This window comes from Aspergillus lentulus, assembly GCF_001445615.1.
Source record: "Aspergillus lentulus DNA, contig: Alt01, strain: IFM 54703, whole genome shotgun sequence".
Lineage (NCBI taxonomy): Eukaryota > Fungi > Ascomycota > Eurotiomycetes > Eurotiales > Aspergillaceae > Aspergillus > Aspergillus lentulus.
The window spans coordinates 820,829-834,081 of NW_028322123.1; the positions used below are offsets into that span (position 1 = coordinate 820,829).

The 13,253-nt window shown below is 48.2% G+C and overlaps 2 protein-coding genes across 2 annotated transcripts; both read left to right on the forward strand.

Annotated features, from left to right (window-relative positions):
* Positions 1-4,682: 4,682 nt before the first annotated feature.
* ALT_0245 (1,3-beta-glucan synthase) lies at positions 4,683-10,501 on the forward strand (the record flags this gene model as incomplete). Its single annotated transcript, XM_033560249.2, has 3 exons — positions 4,683-4,819; positions 4,868-10,150; positions 10,207-10,501. 3 exons carry the CDS (start codon positions 4,683-4,685, stop codon positions 10,499-10,501), a joined length of 5,715 nt encoding a protein of 1,904 aa, XP_033416140.2.
* Positions 10,502-11,226: 725 nt separating this feature from the next.
* lcbA (serine C-palmitoyltransferase subunit lcbA) lies at positions 11,227-12,928 on the forward strand (the record flags this gene model as incomplete). The annotated part of the gene is made up of 4 exons (XM_033560250.2): positions 11,227-11,555; positions 11,611-12,121; positions 12,186-12,677; positions 12,746-12,928. The coding sequence occupies 4 exons, from the start codon at positions 11,227-11,229 to the stop codon at positions 12,926-12,928; spliced, it is 1,515 nt and encodes a 504-aa protein (XP_033416141.1).
* Positions 12,929-13,253: the final 325 nt, after the last annotated feature.

The following is a 13,253-nucleotide window of genomic DNA, read 5'->3' on the forward strand; positions in this document are numbered from 1 at the left end:
GGTTGGCCGCCTCGCAAGCCTTTGTAAAGCTTAGGATATCGAGTAAGCTCTGTGGTACGCAGTACTTAACCTACGTAAGCATCCAACAGTATGAGGAGGCCGTGAAGAACTTTGTCAAGAAGCAAGGCCAAACCTAAGTATACCACATTGCGATAGATTTGAAATCTCATTCCCACACTTGCCAAAGCCGCCGTTCTCTGCTCTTAGCTTATCCTTTAGCAGAATTCCACCTGCTGTGATACATTAAACTTGGCAATCGACATAAAGGAACCATTATAAGCTTATATCGCCACACACGCCTAGAGTCGTGCCTAGCTTGAGCCTTGAACATATTGGGACTGGCCTACTCAGCGCAATAAAGGCAATCGGAAGTCAATTAATAAACAGCTAAAGACGCCGGCCGCTTGTCAAGTTGACAGTGTATTTGAGTAAACTCGATTGTATTCCGAAAGCATCACATAATGTGAGTGATGAGGGGCCGGCCTCTGCGGACCGCGAATCCCTGATGAGAGCTGAATGTTGAGAGTTAAAGGGTGAAACCTCCTTTTCTGGTCCATGTTTGACCATTCAATCACAGCCGTGTAATTAACTTGCCACCGTTGGCCCTAAGTGGGACGTATTATTTGATTGGACTTGATGTATTACTAGCTCCTGCCCCACCATGCCAATTCCGCAATCCATAGCTCACAGCCACTTTAATTTTGAACATTGAAGTTTGGCTTAAAAAGGTACAAACTACGCCAGCATACTGAAACGGGCTAATTGAGCCACAGCGGAGGTGTAATTACCTGGCATACGGACCAGACTAAAAGTCCTCTTCAGATTCTAAAATTTCCGCAGCGTAATATCCACCTGCGGATGAAAGAACCTTCGAGATGGCGGCTTTGAAATAGAAATTCGTCAAAAATCGGCCAGGACGTCTGGTCGTTTTTGAGTAGACGAGATGGTGATAATGCACAATATCCTGCAAGGAGAGCACTGCAATTGTTGAGTGGATAATCAGACCTTTTGTTCGACAGCTCCTGGCTCCCCTTCCTCGGTCGCCACAGGGTATTTGTGGACTGTGGCCGCCGATTGACGGAGCTGTATCTAATACAGAATTTAATTTGATACCTGGATCTCGCATGCTTCATTTGCCTGAGTAGTAATAGATCATGCGTCATGCACACTTACCTTATTACCAACCAGCGCTGTAGCTAATCTGTATGCCTAACCCACCTACAGAGTACTTTGTATGACAAACCTTGTGAGATCTGTGTCCTACATACGTCCTATAGCTAAGGAGTTTGTCCAACACATAAGGTACCTAGGTACCTACGCGGACGACAGTACCGTGGGCATGAGGGGTGAAGGATGGTGGTACTGGTAATTAACGTCAATGCTCAGTAATCGGTTCCATGGATGCTAGGAACCAGGATCAGGATACCAAGCGATAATCATCCAATTGGGAATTGTGATATATTTGGAAACACATTTTCCGCTTAACCATACTCTGTGGGGAGGTACCTAGCAATAATAAATTCTTCTTACTACTGTAAGTGATGAAGTTCAGGAGACAAAATGTCGCATAATAAGGAGGATGACACAGTTGTACTCCAATAAATCAGCGTAAGAGTGATTACATTGATGGCTTTGTCCAGACCACCATTAAAAGAACTTGAACCAATAGTGCCAGAGTCTGTACTCCATAGAGTGGAATTGCAATCTTTTGTACGGAGTACTCAGTGTGGGTCCACTTATCTCCGATCCTAATTTCAGAATCCAAGCACTAGTAGTTTGAAAGTTGTTGGCCGTATGAATGAGATTGGCTCAACCACCATGTTAAATCTCGATTGTTCTATTTTCGAGTGGTACTATCTAATACCTAAAATCATGCCAATTTCTAAGGGAATGAGGCGGAACGCAGGAAAGGCAACATTCTAGAAGCGATGATAGTTTGTTCTAAATTATCAAGTCCTTACTCTGTACAGAGTACAACACGGGGGATAAGGAAATTGATTAGCAGTACCCAGTAGGGTTGCCGAAAGAAAATGTAGCTCAGTTGATGGTGGATTGTTTTGTTCTACGAGGGGCACAATGTCTGATTACTGGTAGTACGATTGCATCATAATTCTTTCTTATGGCTTTGTGTGCTTCGTACCTCTGTACACTATTACTACGGTCTTGGATGGGCTACCAACATGGAGAAGTCGTCTATAGTGTGCTGTCAAGAATATCAATCTGTCAGCCAACAGCGGGTGTAACATTCGAGCTTCGACTAGGATATCTGGACTTAAAACCTTTCGGAATCGCCAGAGAGCTGGCAGCGAAATTGGTGATGCCTTGTCGATTTTACATGGAGGACACCGTCCTGACACCAGACCATTAAGATCGGCAGACACTTATTTCTGCGGCACCATACCTCTTTAGGCTTAAGACTTGGTGTTACAGTGTTATCTTGCTTATTCTGCCAAGGCAAGGCTGATGATACCCAGGGATTATTCGCAGACCATAACTCGTAGATAGACCATACAAATCTACCAAGCATAGAATTCAGAGTGGCGAAACTGATTCTATTCATGGCTGCATTCAGCTATGAAAGTGTCTAGCTCCTATATTACGCACTACCTACTGCAGTCTATACGTAAGTTACTACGTATGTGACTCTGTAGTTTGTAGTTTGCATCTTAATATGAGCAAATACCCCATAGAGTTCGGAGAGTCTGATGGGTTTGATGGGCGGCGGAACCTTGACAGAATCCAAAGCAGGTACGTATTTCATATAGATAGCAATTAATATAACAATAATTGACTTGTCATTTAGACTCGCAACTGCAATATTAGTGCAATGCAGCATAAGCAGCAGCAATTTTACAGTAACTGGGACTTGATTTGTAGGGGCACAAGTTGTTAGTGTTTCATGATTGAAAGCATAATGCATCCATGGTAAGTAACTGATTTCTAAGAGTCTCCAACCAGGCCATGCAGATATAAGCTACCTATCAGAGCATTAATAATCATAAACAAAGCTTTTTCTTCTTCGTCCTAACCGCAACCGCATAGCGACGCATTCATAAGGTTGCCACTCTGATATATGCTGGGGCTGAACGGAAGTCCCCAAGACCCATTGACAGGAATGGGCGATGTACATCCCTGCATACCAAAAGTTCACAGACAACCTGTCCACCACAAGTTGCTGTAATTTAGTTCCTGCGGACTCTGTACAATACCTAGGTACGGACCATGTATTAGGTCCCATGGATAATTACGTACCTATCATTGTTGCGTCTCAAAGAACGCAGTGGGTCTGGTTTCAGGGGCCGCCCGACGCCATCAGCTTCCATGGGTTCCGGAGTCCACGGTGGCTGGTCATTTGCTACGGTGAATCCACCACTACACCTTAGCTTGTCTAAACTTCGAATCTCAACCTGCTTGATGTGATTGAAAAGAAGGTGGTGGCTTTAAAACTTGGAAGGCCAACGCATTATTTGACAATTAAAAGTAGTGGGATTAAGAAAACATCAACACGGAATAAAAACTTTACGAAATATGACAGCACAAAGCTGTTTGGCTCCCTCTCCGGTCCTTTTATGAGAAAGATGGCTGGCCTTAAATGGTTGATTTCTGCCAACCTCTCCCAAGTTATAAAGGGATGAGCCACATCTAAGTTGATGTATTTATTGTATTTAGGTCAGGGTACCTGATACAGATTTAGGTAAACATACAACGGTGGACCTTCTAAACATGGTGCGATGCCTGCATTATGTCCAACGCAATCGCTAAAGTTACCATACCATACCGGTCTAGTACCTTCCCCACCTACTTCGTGCTTACCATACATACATTTGTGTACACTTTAGGCCAAAATAGCAGTAAAGGAAGGTAACACCTTCATGTGCTTGATTGTTACCCGTAAGTTGGCAGATCCAGATCCCAAAATAACCACAATTGCCGTAGCGCCAGCATTTTCCCTGAGTTGGTGGTCAATCCTTTTCCTTTTCCTCACTACTGTCCAACTCAAGTCTTCCCTCCCCTACCTTCGTCCATCTCTTGGTCATTTTCCTTCTGTTCTGACCACTCTCGTTTTGACGGTTCCGTTCGCTCTTTAATATTGTTATTGTCAGAGGAAGGAAAGTAGAAGTTTTTCTGGCGACAAACTTCGGCCAAACGCTCCCTTCCCTTTTTCTGGCTTTCGTTTGAGGAAAGAAGAGAGAGCCGGTTTCTGCGGCCTGAACTGTTGCATCAGAGACTAAATCTGCAGTATCGATTCTGCAATACTATTTCCTCAGCATCAACTTTTTCTTTTTTTTCCGCTTCGCTTTTCTTATCTTCCCTCTCGATTTCCACATCCGCTCGTTAATCACCTTTGTCGATAACGGTCATCTGGTTCATTGCTTGGGTTGAAGAATAGTCCACCATTTCATTGTCAACGAAACGGCTGGGCAGTCTGGGACTGGTGAATTGTCAATATAGGTCACGACGCGTCTGGTTTACTGCGACTCGAGATTCAACCTTGGAGACGGCTGCGCTGTTGTCGATCGATGCTCTGATATTGTGGAACGATTGGTCTTTTAACTTCTAATCATTTAATGGGTAGTCCTTGATGTAAGGTTCCGTTGCACCTGCCATCCCTTTTACGAAAAGTACACCAGAAGCTAAGATTCTACCGTCCGCCACAGAGCTGTCAACAGTTTCATTTCAGCATGTCGGGATATCAACAAGGGGGAGGCCATTACAACGATGGCTATGGCCATCAGGAACATGGTGACTCCTACTATCAAGATGAGCACGGGCAGGCTTACTATGACCATGACTATGGTGATGGCTACTACGACAGATCGTATGTCTCCACCCTTTAGGTTTGCATACACTTACTAACCTGTCATAGCGGGTACTATGGCGCGGACGGCAACCACAATCAGCATGAAGGAGGATACTACGATGCTGGTCAGCCGCACGATGACTACTACGGTGACCAATACTACGACCAGGGCAATGGCCAGCAGGGCTACGATAATCGGGGAAGACGTCGGGGTGATTCCGAAGAAGACTCGGAGACATTCAGTGACTTCACCATGAGGTCTGAAACCGCTCGTGCGGCCGACATGGACTATTATGGCCGCGGTGACGAACGTTACAACAGCTACGCCGATAGCCAGTATGGTGGACGTGGGTACGGGTACCGCCCACCGTCATCCCAGATCTCATATGGGGCCAACAGGTCCTCCGGAGCATCAACCCCAGTGTACGGCATGGACTACGGCAATGCTCTGCCCGCCGGTCAGCGGTCTCGAGAGCCTTATCCTGCGTGGGCATCGGACGGCCAGGTCCCCGTTTCCAAGGAGGAGATAGAAGACATTTTCCTCGACCTAGTGAATAAGTTCGGTTTCCAACGAGACAGCATGCGCAACATGTATGATCACTTGATGACGATGCTGGATTCGCGCGCTTCCCGGATGACGCCCAACCAGGCACTTCTTTCCTTGCACGCCGACTACATTGGAGGTGACAATGCCAACTATCGACGTTGGTATTTTGCTGCCCACCTGGACTTGGACGATGCCGTGGGATTCGCCAACATGAAGCTTGGAAAAGCCGACCGTAAGACAAGGAAAGCACGGAAAGCAGCCAAGAAAGCGGCCCAGCAGAACCCGGAGAACGTTGAGGAGACCTTGGAAGCCCTGGAGGGTGACAATAGTTTGGAAGCCGCCGAGTACAGATGGAAGACTCGGATGAACAAGATGTCCCAGCATGACAGAGTTCGCCAACTGGCACTGTTCTTGCTATGCTGGGGTGAAGCCAACCAGGTCCGGTTCCTACCCGAGTGTCTTTGCTTCATCTTCAAATGTGCCGACGACTACTACAATTCGCCCGAGTGTCAGAACCGAGTTGAGCCTGTTGAAGAATTCACCTATCTTAACGAGATCATCACGCCTCTTTACCAATATTGCCGTGAACAGGGCTATGAAATCGTGGATGGGAAATACGTACGTCGGGAGCGCGATCATAACCAGATCATTGGTTACGATGATATGAATCAGCTTTTCTGGTACCCAGAAGGTATCGAACGGATTGTCTTTGAGGACAAGACGCGCCTGGTTGATATCCCTCCGGCTGAGCGGTGGACAAAGCTGAAGGACGTCGTCTGGAAGAAGGCTTTCTTCAAGACCTACAAGGAAACACGATCTTGGTTCCACTTGATCACCAACTTCAACCGTATTTGGGTCATCCATCTGGGTGCTTTCTGGTTCTTTACTGCTTTTAATGCACAATCGCTCTACACCGACAATTATCAACAGCAAGTGAACAATAAGCCTCCGGGTTATAGGATTTGGTCCGCCGTTGGTTTCGGAGGTGCCCTCGTCTCTTTCATCCAGATTGCAGCTACTATCTGTGAATGGATGTACGTGCCTAGGCGCTGGGCAGGCGCTCAGCACCTCACCAAGCGACTTATGTTTCTACTCCTGGTTTTCGTCATCAATCTGGCTCCTGGTGTGTTTGTCTTCGCCTACAGCAAGAGCATGGGCATCAGCAAAACTATCCCTTTAATTGTCGGTATTGTCCACTTTTTCATCGCCCTGGCGACTTTCGTCTTCTTCTCTGTCATGCCGCTTGGTGGGCTTTTCGGCAGTTACCTCAAGAAGCATGGCCGTCAGTACGTGGCTAGCCAGACATTCACCGCAAGCTTCCCACGTTTGCACGGCAACGATATGTGGATGTCGTACGGCCTATGGGTCTGCGTTTTCGGTGCTAAACTGGCGGAATCGTACTTCTTCCTGACCCTGTCTTTCAAGGACCCGATTCGAATTCTCTCCCCCATGCAGATACATCAGTGTGCGGGTGTGAAATACATTGGGAATGTTCTGTGCCACAAACAGCCCCAGATTCTTCTCGGCCTGATGTTCTTCATGGACTTGACGCTCTTCTTCTTGGATAGTTATCTTTGGTACATTATTTGCAACACTGTCTTCTCTGTTGCAAGGTCGTTCTACCTGGGTGTGTCGATCTGGTCGCCCTGGAGAAACATCTTCTCCCGACTGCCCAAGCGTATTTACTCGAAGGTTCTCGCCACCACCGACATGGAAATCAAGTACAAGCCTAAGGTATTGATTTCTCAAGTTTGGAATGCCATCATCATCTCAATGTACCGAGAGCATCTGCTGGCCATAGACCATGTCCAGAAGCTCCTCTATCACCAGGTTCCTTCTGAGCAAGAAGGCAAACGGACCCTGCGTGCGCCCACTTTCTTTGTGTCTCAAGAGGATCAATCTTTCAAGACTGAGTTCTTCCCTCCTGGTAGTGAAGCTGAGCGTCGGATTTCGTTCTTCGCGCAATCACTCTCTACCCCAATGCCCGAGCCCCTTCCTGTGGACAACATGCCTACATTCACCGTTTTGATCCCCCACTATAGCGAGAAGATCCTCCTCTCCCTGCGTGAGATTATCCGTGAGGATGAGCCTTACTCTCGTGTTACACTGCTGGAATACCTCAAACAGCTTCATCCTCACGAGTGGGACTGCTTTGTCAAGGACACAAAGATTTTGGCCGATGAAACCTCCCAGTTCAATGGCGAACCTGAGAAGAGTGAGAAGGATGTTGCCAAGAGCAAGATTGATGACCTTCCTTTCTATTGCATTGGTTTCAAGTCCGCTGCTCCAGAGTACACCCTTCGGACTCGTATTTGGTCCTCATTGCGTTCACAGACACTCTACCGCACCGTTTCCGGGTTCATGAATTACAGCAGGGCGATCAAGCTCCTTTACCGGGTTGAAAATCCAGAGGTCGTGCAGATGTTCGGTGGCAATTCCGAGAAGCTCGAACGAGAACTTGAGAGGATGGCGCGCCGCAAGTTCAAGATCGTCGTTTCTATGCAACGCTACGCCAAGTTCAATAAGGAAGAGCGTGAGAATACCGAGTTCCTTCTCAGGGCTTACCCAGATCTCCAAATCGCATACCTGGACGAGGAACCCCCCGTCAATGAAGGTGAAGAGCCCCGTCTGTACTCTGCCCTTATTGACGGACACTGTGAGCTGTTGGAGAACGGTATGCGGAAGCCCAAGTTTAGGATTCAGCTTTCTGGAAACCCAATTTTAGGAGATGGCAAGTCTGACAACCAGAATCACTCAATCATCTTCTACCGTGGCGAGTATATCCAAGTGATCGATGCCAATCAGGACAACTATCTCGAAGAGTGTCTCAAGATCCGTAGTGTCCTCGCCGAGTTCGAGGAATTGACTACTGACAACGTCTCGCCCTACACACCCGGCATTCCCTCTACGAACACCAACCCCGTGGCCATTCTTGGTGCCCGTGAATACATTTTCTCCGAGAATATCGGCGTGCTCGGTGACGTTGCGGCTGGGAAAGAACAGACTTTCGGTACCCTTTTCGCTCGTACGCTGGCTCAGATCGGTGGTAAGCTTCACTATGGTCACCCCGATTTCCTGAACGGCATCTTCATGACAACTCGTGGCGGTATCTCGAAAGCTCAGAAAGGTCTGCATCTGAACGAGGATATCTATGCCGGTATGACTGCCATGATTCGTGGTGGACGCATCAAGCACTGCGAGTACTACCAATGTGGTAAAGGTCGTGATCTTGGTTTTGGCTCCATTTTGAACTTCACAACCAAGATCGGTACGGGTATGGGCGAACAGATGTTGTCCAGAGAGTACTACTATCTCGGCACTCAACTGCCTCTCGACCGCTTCCTCTCATTTTACTATGCTCACCCTGGCTTCCACATTAACAACATGTTCATCATGTTGTCGGTGCAGATGTTCATGATTGTCCTAGTCAACCTGGGAGCTCTGAAGCACGAGACCATCACTTGCCGTTACAACCCTGACTTGCCTATCACGGATCCTCTTCGACCCACTTACTGTGCCAATCTCACCCCCATCGTCGACTGGGTCAACCGTTGTATCATCTCGATCTTCATCGTCTTCTTCATCTCTTTCGTCCCATTGGCTGTCCAGGAACTGACAGAGAGGGGAGTATGGCGGATGGCCATGCGTCTAGCCAAACACTTCGGTTCCGTCTCCTTCATGTTCGAGGTGTTTGTCTGCCAGATCTATGCCAACGCTGTCCACCAGAACCTTTCTTTCGGCGGTGCGCGATATATCGGTACTGGTCGTGGTTTTGCCACGGCCCGCATTCCCTTTGGTGTCTTATACTCGCGTTTTGCAGGTCCCTCCATCTACGCTGGTGCGCGTTCGCTGCTTATGCTTCTGTTCGCGACGTCCACTGTCTGGACGGCGGCTCTCATTTGGTTCTGGGTCTCTCTGCTTGCCCTCTGCATCTCGCCGTTCTTGTTCAACCCCCACCAGTTCGCCTGGAATGATTTCTTCATTGATTACCGCGATTATCTCAGGTGGCTTTCACGTGGCAATTCGCGCTCACACGCTTCTTCTTGGATTGGATTCTGTCGTCTCTCGCGTACTCGGATCACTGGTTACAAGCGCAAGCTTCTGGGTGTGCCATCCGAAAAGGGCTCCGGCGATGTTCCTAGGGCTCGTATCACCAACATTTTCTTCAGCGAGATTATTGCACCCCTGGTACTTGTTGCCGTGACGCTGGTTCCCTATCTCTACATCAACTCCAGGACCGGAGTACGAGATAACCCGGAACCTACGGATGCCATCATGCGAATTGCCATTGTTGCCGCTGGACCAATTGCCATCAACGCAGGTGTTGCTGGTGCTTTCTTCGGCATGGCCTGCTGTATGGGGCCAATCTTCAGCATGTGCTGCAAGAAATTCGGTGCTGTTCTCGCTGCCATTGCGCACGCTATAGCTGTCATTGTATTGCTCGCCATTTTCGAAGTCATGTTCTTCCTTGAATCCTGGTCCTGGCCGAGAATGCTCATTGGCATGATTGCAGCAGCGGCCATTCAGCGTTTCATCTACAAGCTCATCATTGCCCTTGCATTGACTCGCGAGTTCAAACATGACCAGTCTAATATCGCATGGTGGACCGGCAAGTGGTACAGCATGGGTTGGCACTCGATGTCGCAACCTGGCCGTGAGTTCCTGTGCAAGATTACGGAGTTGGGATACTTCTCTGCAGACTTCGTTTTGGGTCACATACTCTTGTTCGCTATGCTGCCCGCCCTCTGCGTCCCATTCATTGACAAATTCCACTCTGTCATGCTCTTCTGGCTGCGGCCAAGGTAAGGAACACTCTTCCCCACGATATTTGATCGCATCTTGTCTAACACTGCTCTAGTCGCCAAATTCGTCCTCCAATCTACTCACTGAAGCAATCGAAGCTCAGGAAGAGAAGAGTCATCCGCTTCGCTATTCTCTACTTCGCGATGCTCATTCTGTTCCTTATCCTTCTCATTGCTCCACTTGTTGTTCGCTCCATGGGACTGGTTAAAGCTCCCAATCTTCCCTTCAACTTGCTCCAGCCTCTTGACAAGGACAATAACGACACTATGGTGACATACACCGGCAACAATATTCCCCCTGGGTTTGAGCCAGTCGAGAGCGCCTCGAGCGTGGCTACTGCAACGAGCTAGAAAGCGCTGTAATTTTTCTAATTCTCGACTCTCTTTGTTTTGCCTGTTTTTAAATATTTTGCAGAAATGGCATCATGAACACGAGCTGTATAAAGTATCCAGCGCCTCGAAGTCGCTGTTTTTTCACTGTTCAATTTGTTTTCTGTCTAGTTGCTCTTAAGAGCCCTGAAATCAATACAGAGGATTCATCATAAACTGCGTTATCACGGTTACTAGTACTCTGATCTTAGGCATCATGCATGGTGTTCATTTGGCAATCCACACGACAGTCAGATCGTTCGTTTCCAGGAATCCAGGACATTGCTGCTCCGTATTACATTGCGGACTACAATGACAGCATCATGTGGTGATCATCGCGAAGGATAGCAACGGAAATATCATAGTCTAGTACTTCAAGATACATTGCATGGGTCTCGGCATCTGGATGGAACAGGACTTTGATATCTATACTTTGTCGTGTCTGGCATTTGTGTCGTTGTTGCCTGAGAAAGAACCCTTTTAGGCATGTCACGTGCGCAACGTGTTTCGCCGATCGTCCTGTCATGACTCTGGACATCCCAAACCGAGGGCTCATATTTCGTTGCGTTTCCCCAGATAGTCTCTCGTCTGCCGATAGTATTATTATTGCTCGCTGAAACTGCCCTTGAATGATTACATCAATCTACGTTTCCTGAAGCTCAAAATCTGGCCTTGCGCCCCCGAAGGCCGCGTTCTTTCGGTTCACCATGGATATCCAGGAGACCCAACGTCTTCTTTCGGAATACCTCCATGAGCTCGCAAATCTATTTCACCGTCTACCAGGATCTGCAATTTTTCTGCGGTACGTGAAATCGAGCTATCAGAATGATCCGATTCGATCCGCCGTCGAATTGTTCCTTTTCCTGTTTGCGGTTCGCTATCTGCTCGCACCGAAGTACTCAACGAAACCCGGAGTCGTCAAACTTTCCGAGGATGAGATCGATGACCTCGTGGACGAATGGACGCCGGAGCCTCTTGTTGGACAGCCCACAGCTCTGGAGGAAATGGAGGTCGAGAAGCGGACGGTGATTGTTGGGTATGCTTATTCTCATTTCAATGTTACTGCGATGCTGATGTTTGATGGTCTACAGTCCGATCGGGCCCAAGTCCAAACTCTCCAACGGTCGCACGGTGATGAATCTTGGTTCTTTCAACTTCTATAACTTTAATACAAACGAGGGTCTCAAGGAAAAGGCAATCCAGACGCTCCGCAATTATGGAGTTGGCCCATGTGGCCCTCGAGGATTTTACGGCACACAAGACGTACACATGAAGACCGAAGCAGATGTTGCTGCCTATCTCGGCACAGCGGCTTGCATCATCTACTCCCAAGCATTCTCTACCATATCGAGTGTCATCCCCGCATTTTCGAAACGTGGAGATATCATTGTTGCCGACAAGGGTGTCAATTTCGCCATTCGCAAGGGTATTCAGATTTCGCGCAGCATGGTCCGGTGGTATGAGCATAATGATATGGAAGACTTGGAGAGAGTTCTTGCGAAAATCACCAAAGAGCAAGCGAGAAAGCCCCTCACGAGAAGGTTCATCATCACCGAGGGCCTTTTCGAATCGTATGGTGACATGGTCGATCTTCCCAAAATCGTACGTGATTCTTCCCTTCCCCCCCGTCTCTGAGATATATGGCACGGTCTGACACACAAGGAAGATTGAACTGAAACTCAAGTACAAATTTCGACTCATCCTTGACGAAACTTGGTCATTTGGCGTCTTGGGAAGGACCGGCCGAGGCGTCACTGAACACCAAAACGTCGATGCGGCAGAAGTTGATATGATTGTGGGCTCGCTGGCCGGCCCACTCGTCGCTGGAGGCGGTTTCTGTGCTGGTTCTGAGGAAATTGTCCATCATCAACGGATCTCTGCCGCCGCATATACATTCTCAGCGGCATTGCCTGCCCTTCTATCGACGACAGCCAGTGCAACGATCAACTTGCTTCAGAATGGCCCTGAACTAGTATCGCAGCTGAGGGAGCATACCAAAGCTATGTGGGCGCAGTTGGATCCTCGCAGCGATTGGGTGTATTGTACCAGCGCCCCTGAGAATCCCGTCATGATCCTTGTTCTCAAACCCGAGGTGGTGGCCGCGAAGAAACTTACTGCGGAAGACCAGCAGTTCTTACTGCAGGATGTGGTTGACGAGGTATGCAATCTCAAATCTGAGCTCTTCCAAGTTGTCATGGGATTCAGTGAGAACTGACTTTCTACTAGTGCCTTGCGAATGGCGTCCTTATCAGCCGTCTCAAGTCTCTGGATGATAACTTTCAGCCGAAGCAAATTGTTCCTCCAGCGCTCAAGGTGTGTGTCACCATCGGCTTGACGAGAAAGGAAATCGAAAAGGCCGGAACGATAATTCGCCACGCTATCACGAAGGTGGTGAGTAAGAGAAAGTAGATCACTTCTTCGCCCAGATCTCTTTCTCAAGGGGCTCAATCCGAAACCCTTATGTTGTCATGACCTCGTTTGCTTCGTAAATGACCTACATCGCCATGACTTCTCGGTTGTCTTTCTCCTGACTTGCGACACTCCTGCTCTCAACTTGTGTACAATACACCATCATGATGAACGCGTGCAGCAGCCATCGACTTCACTTTGGTGAAGCAGTTTGGACATAAGTTTGGCCATCTCCCCCGTCAACCACATGTGAGGGGAACGGGCATAATGACACTTCTGGTGTATGGGAGACCGTTTTCTCAATTGTTTATAATTAGGCCTTGCT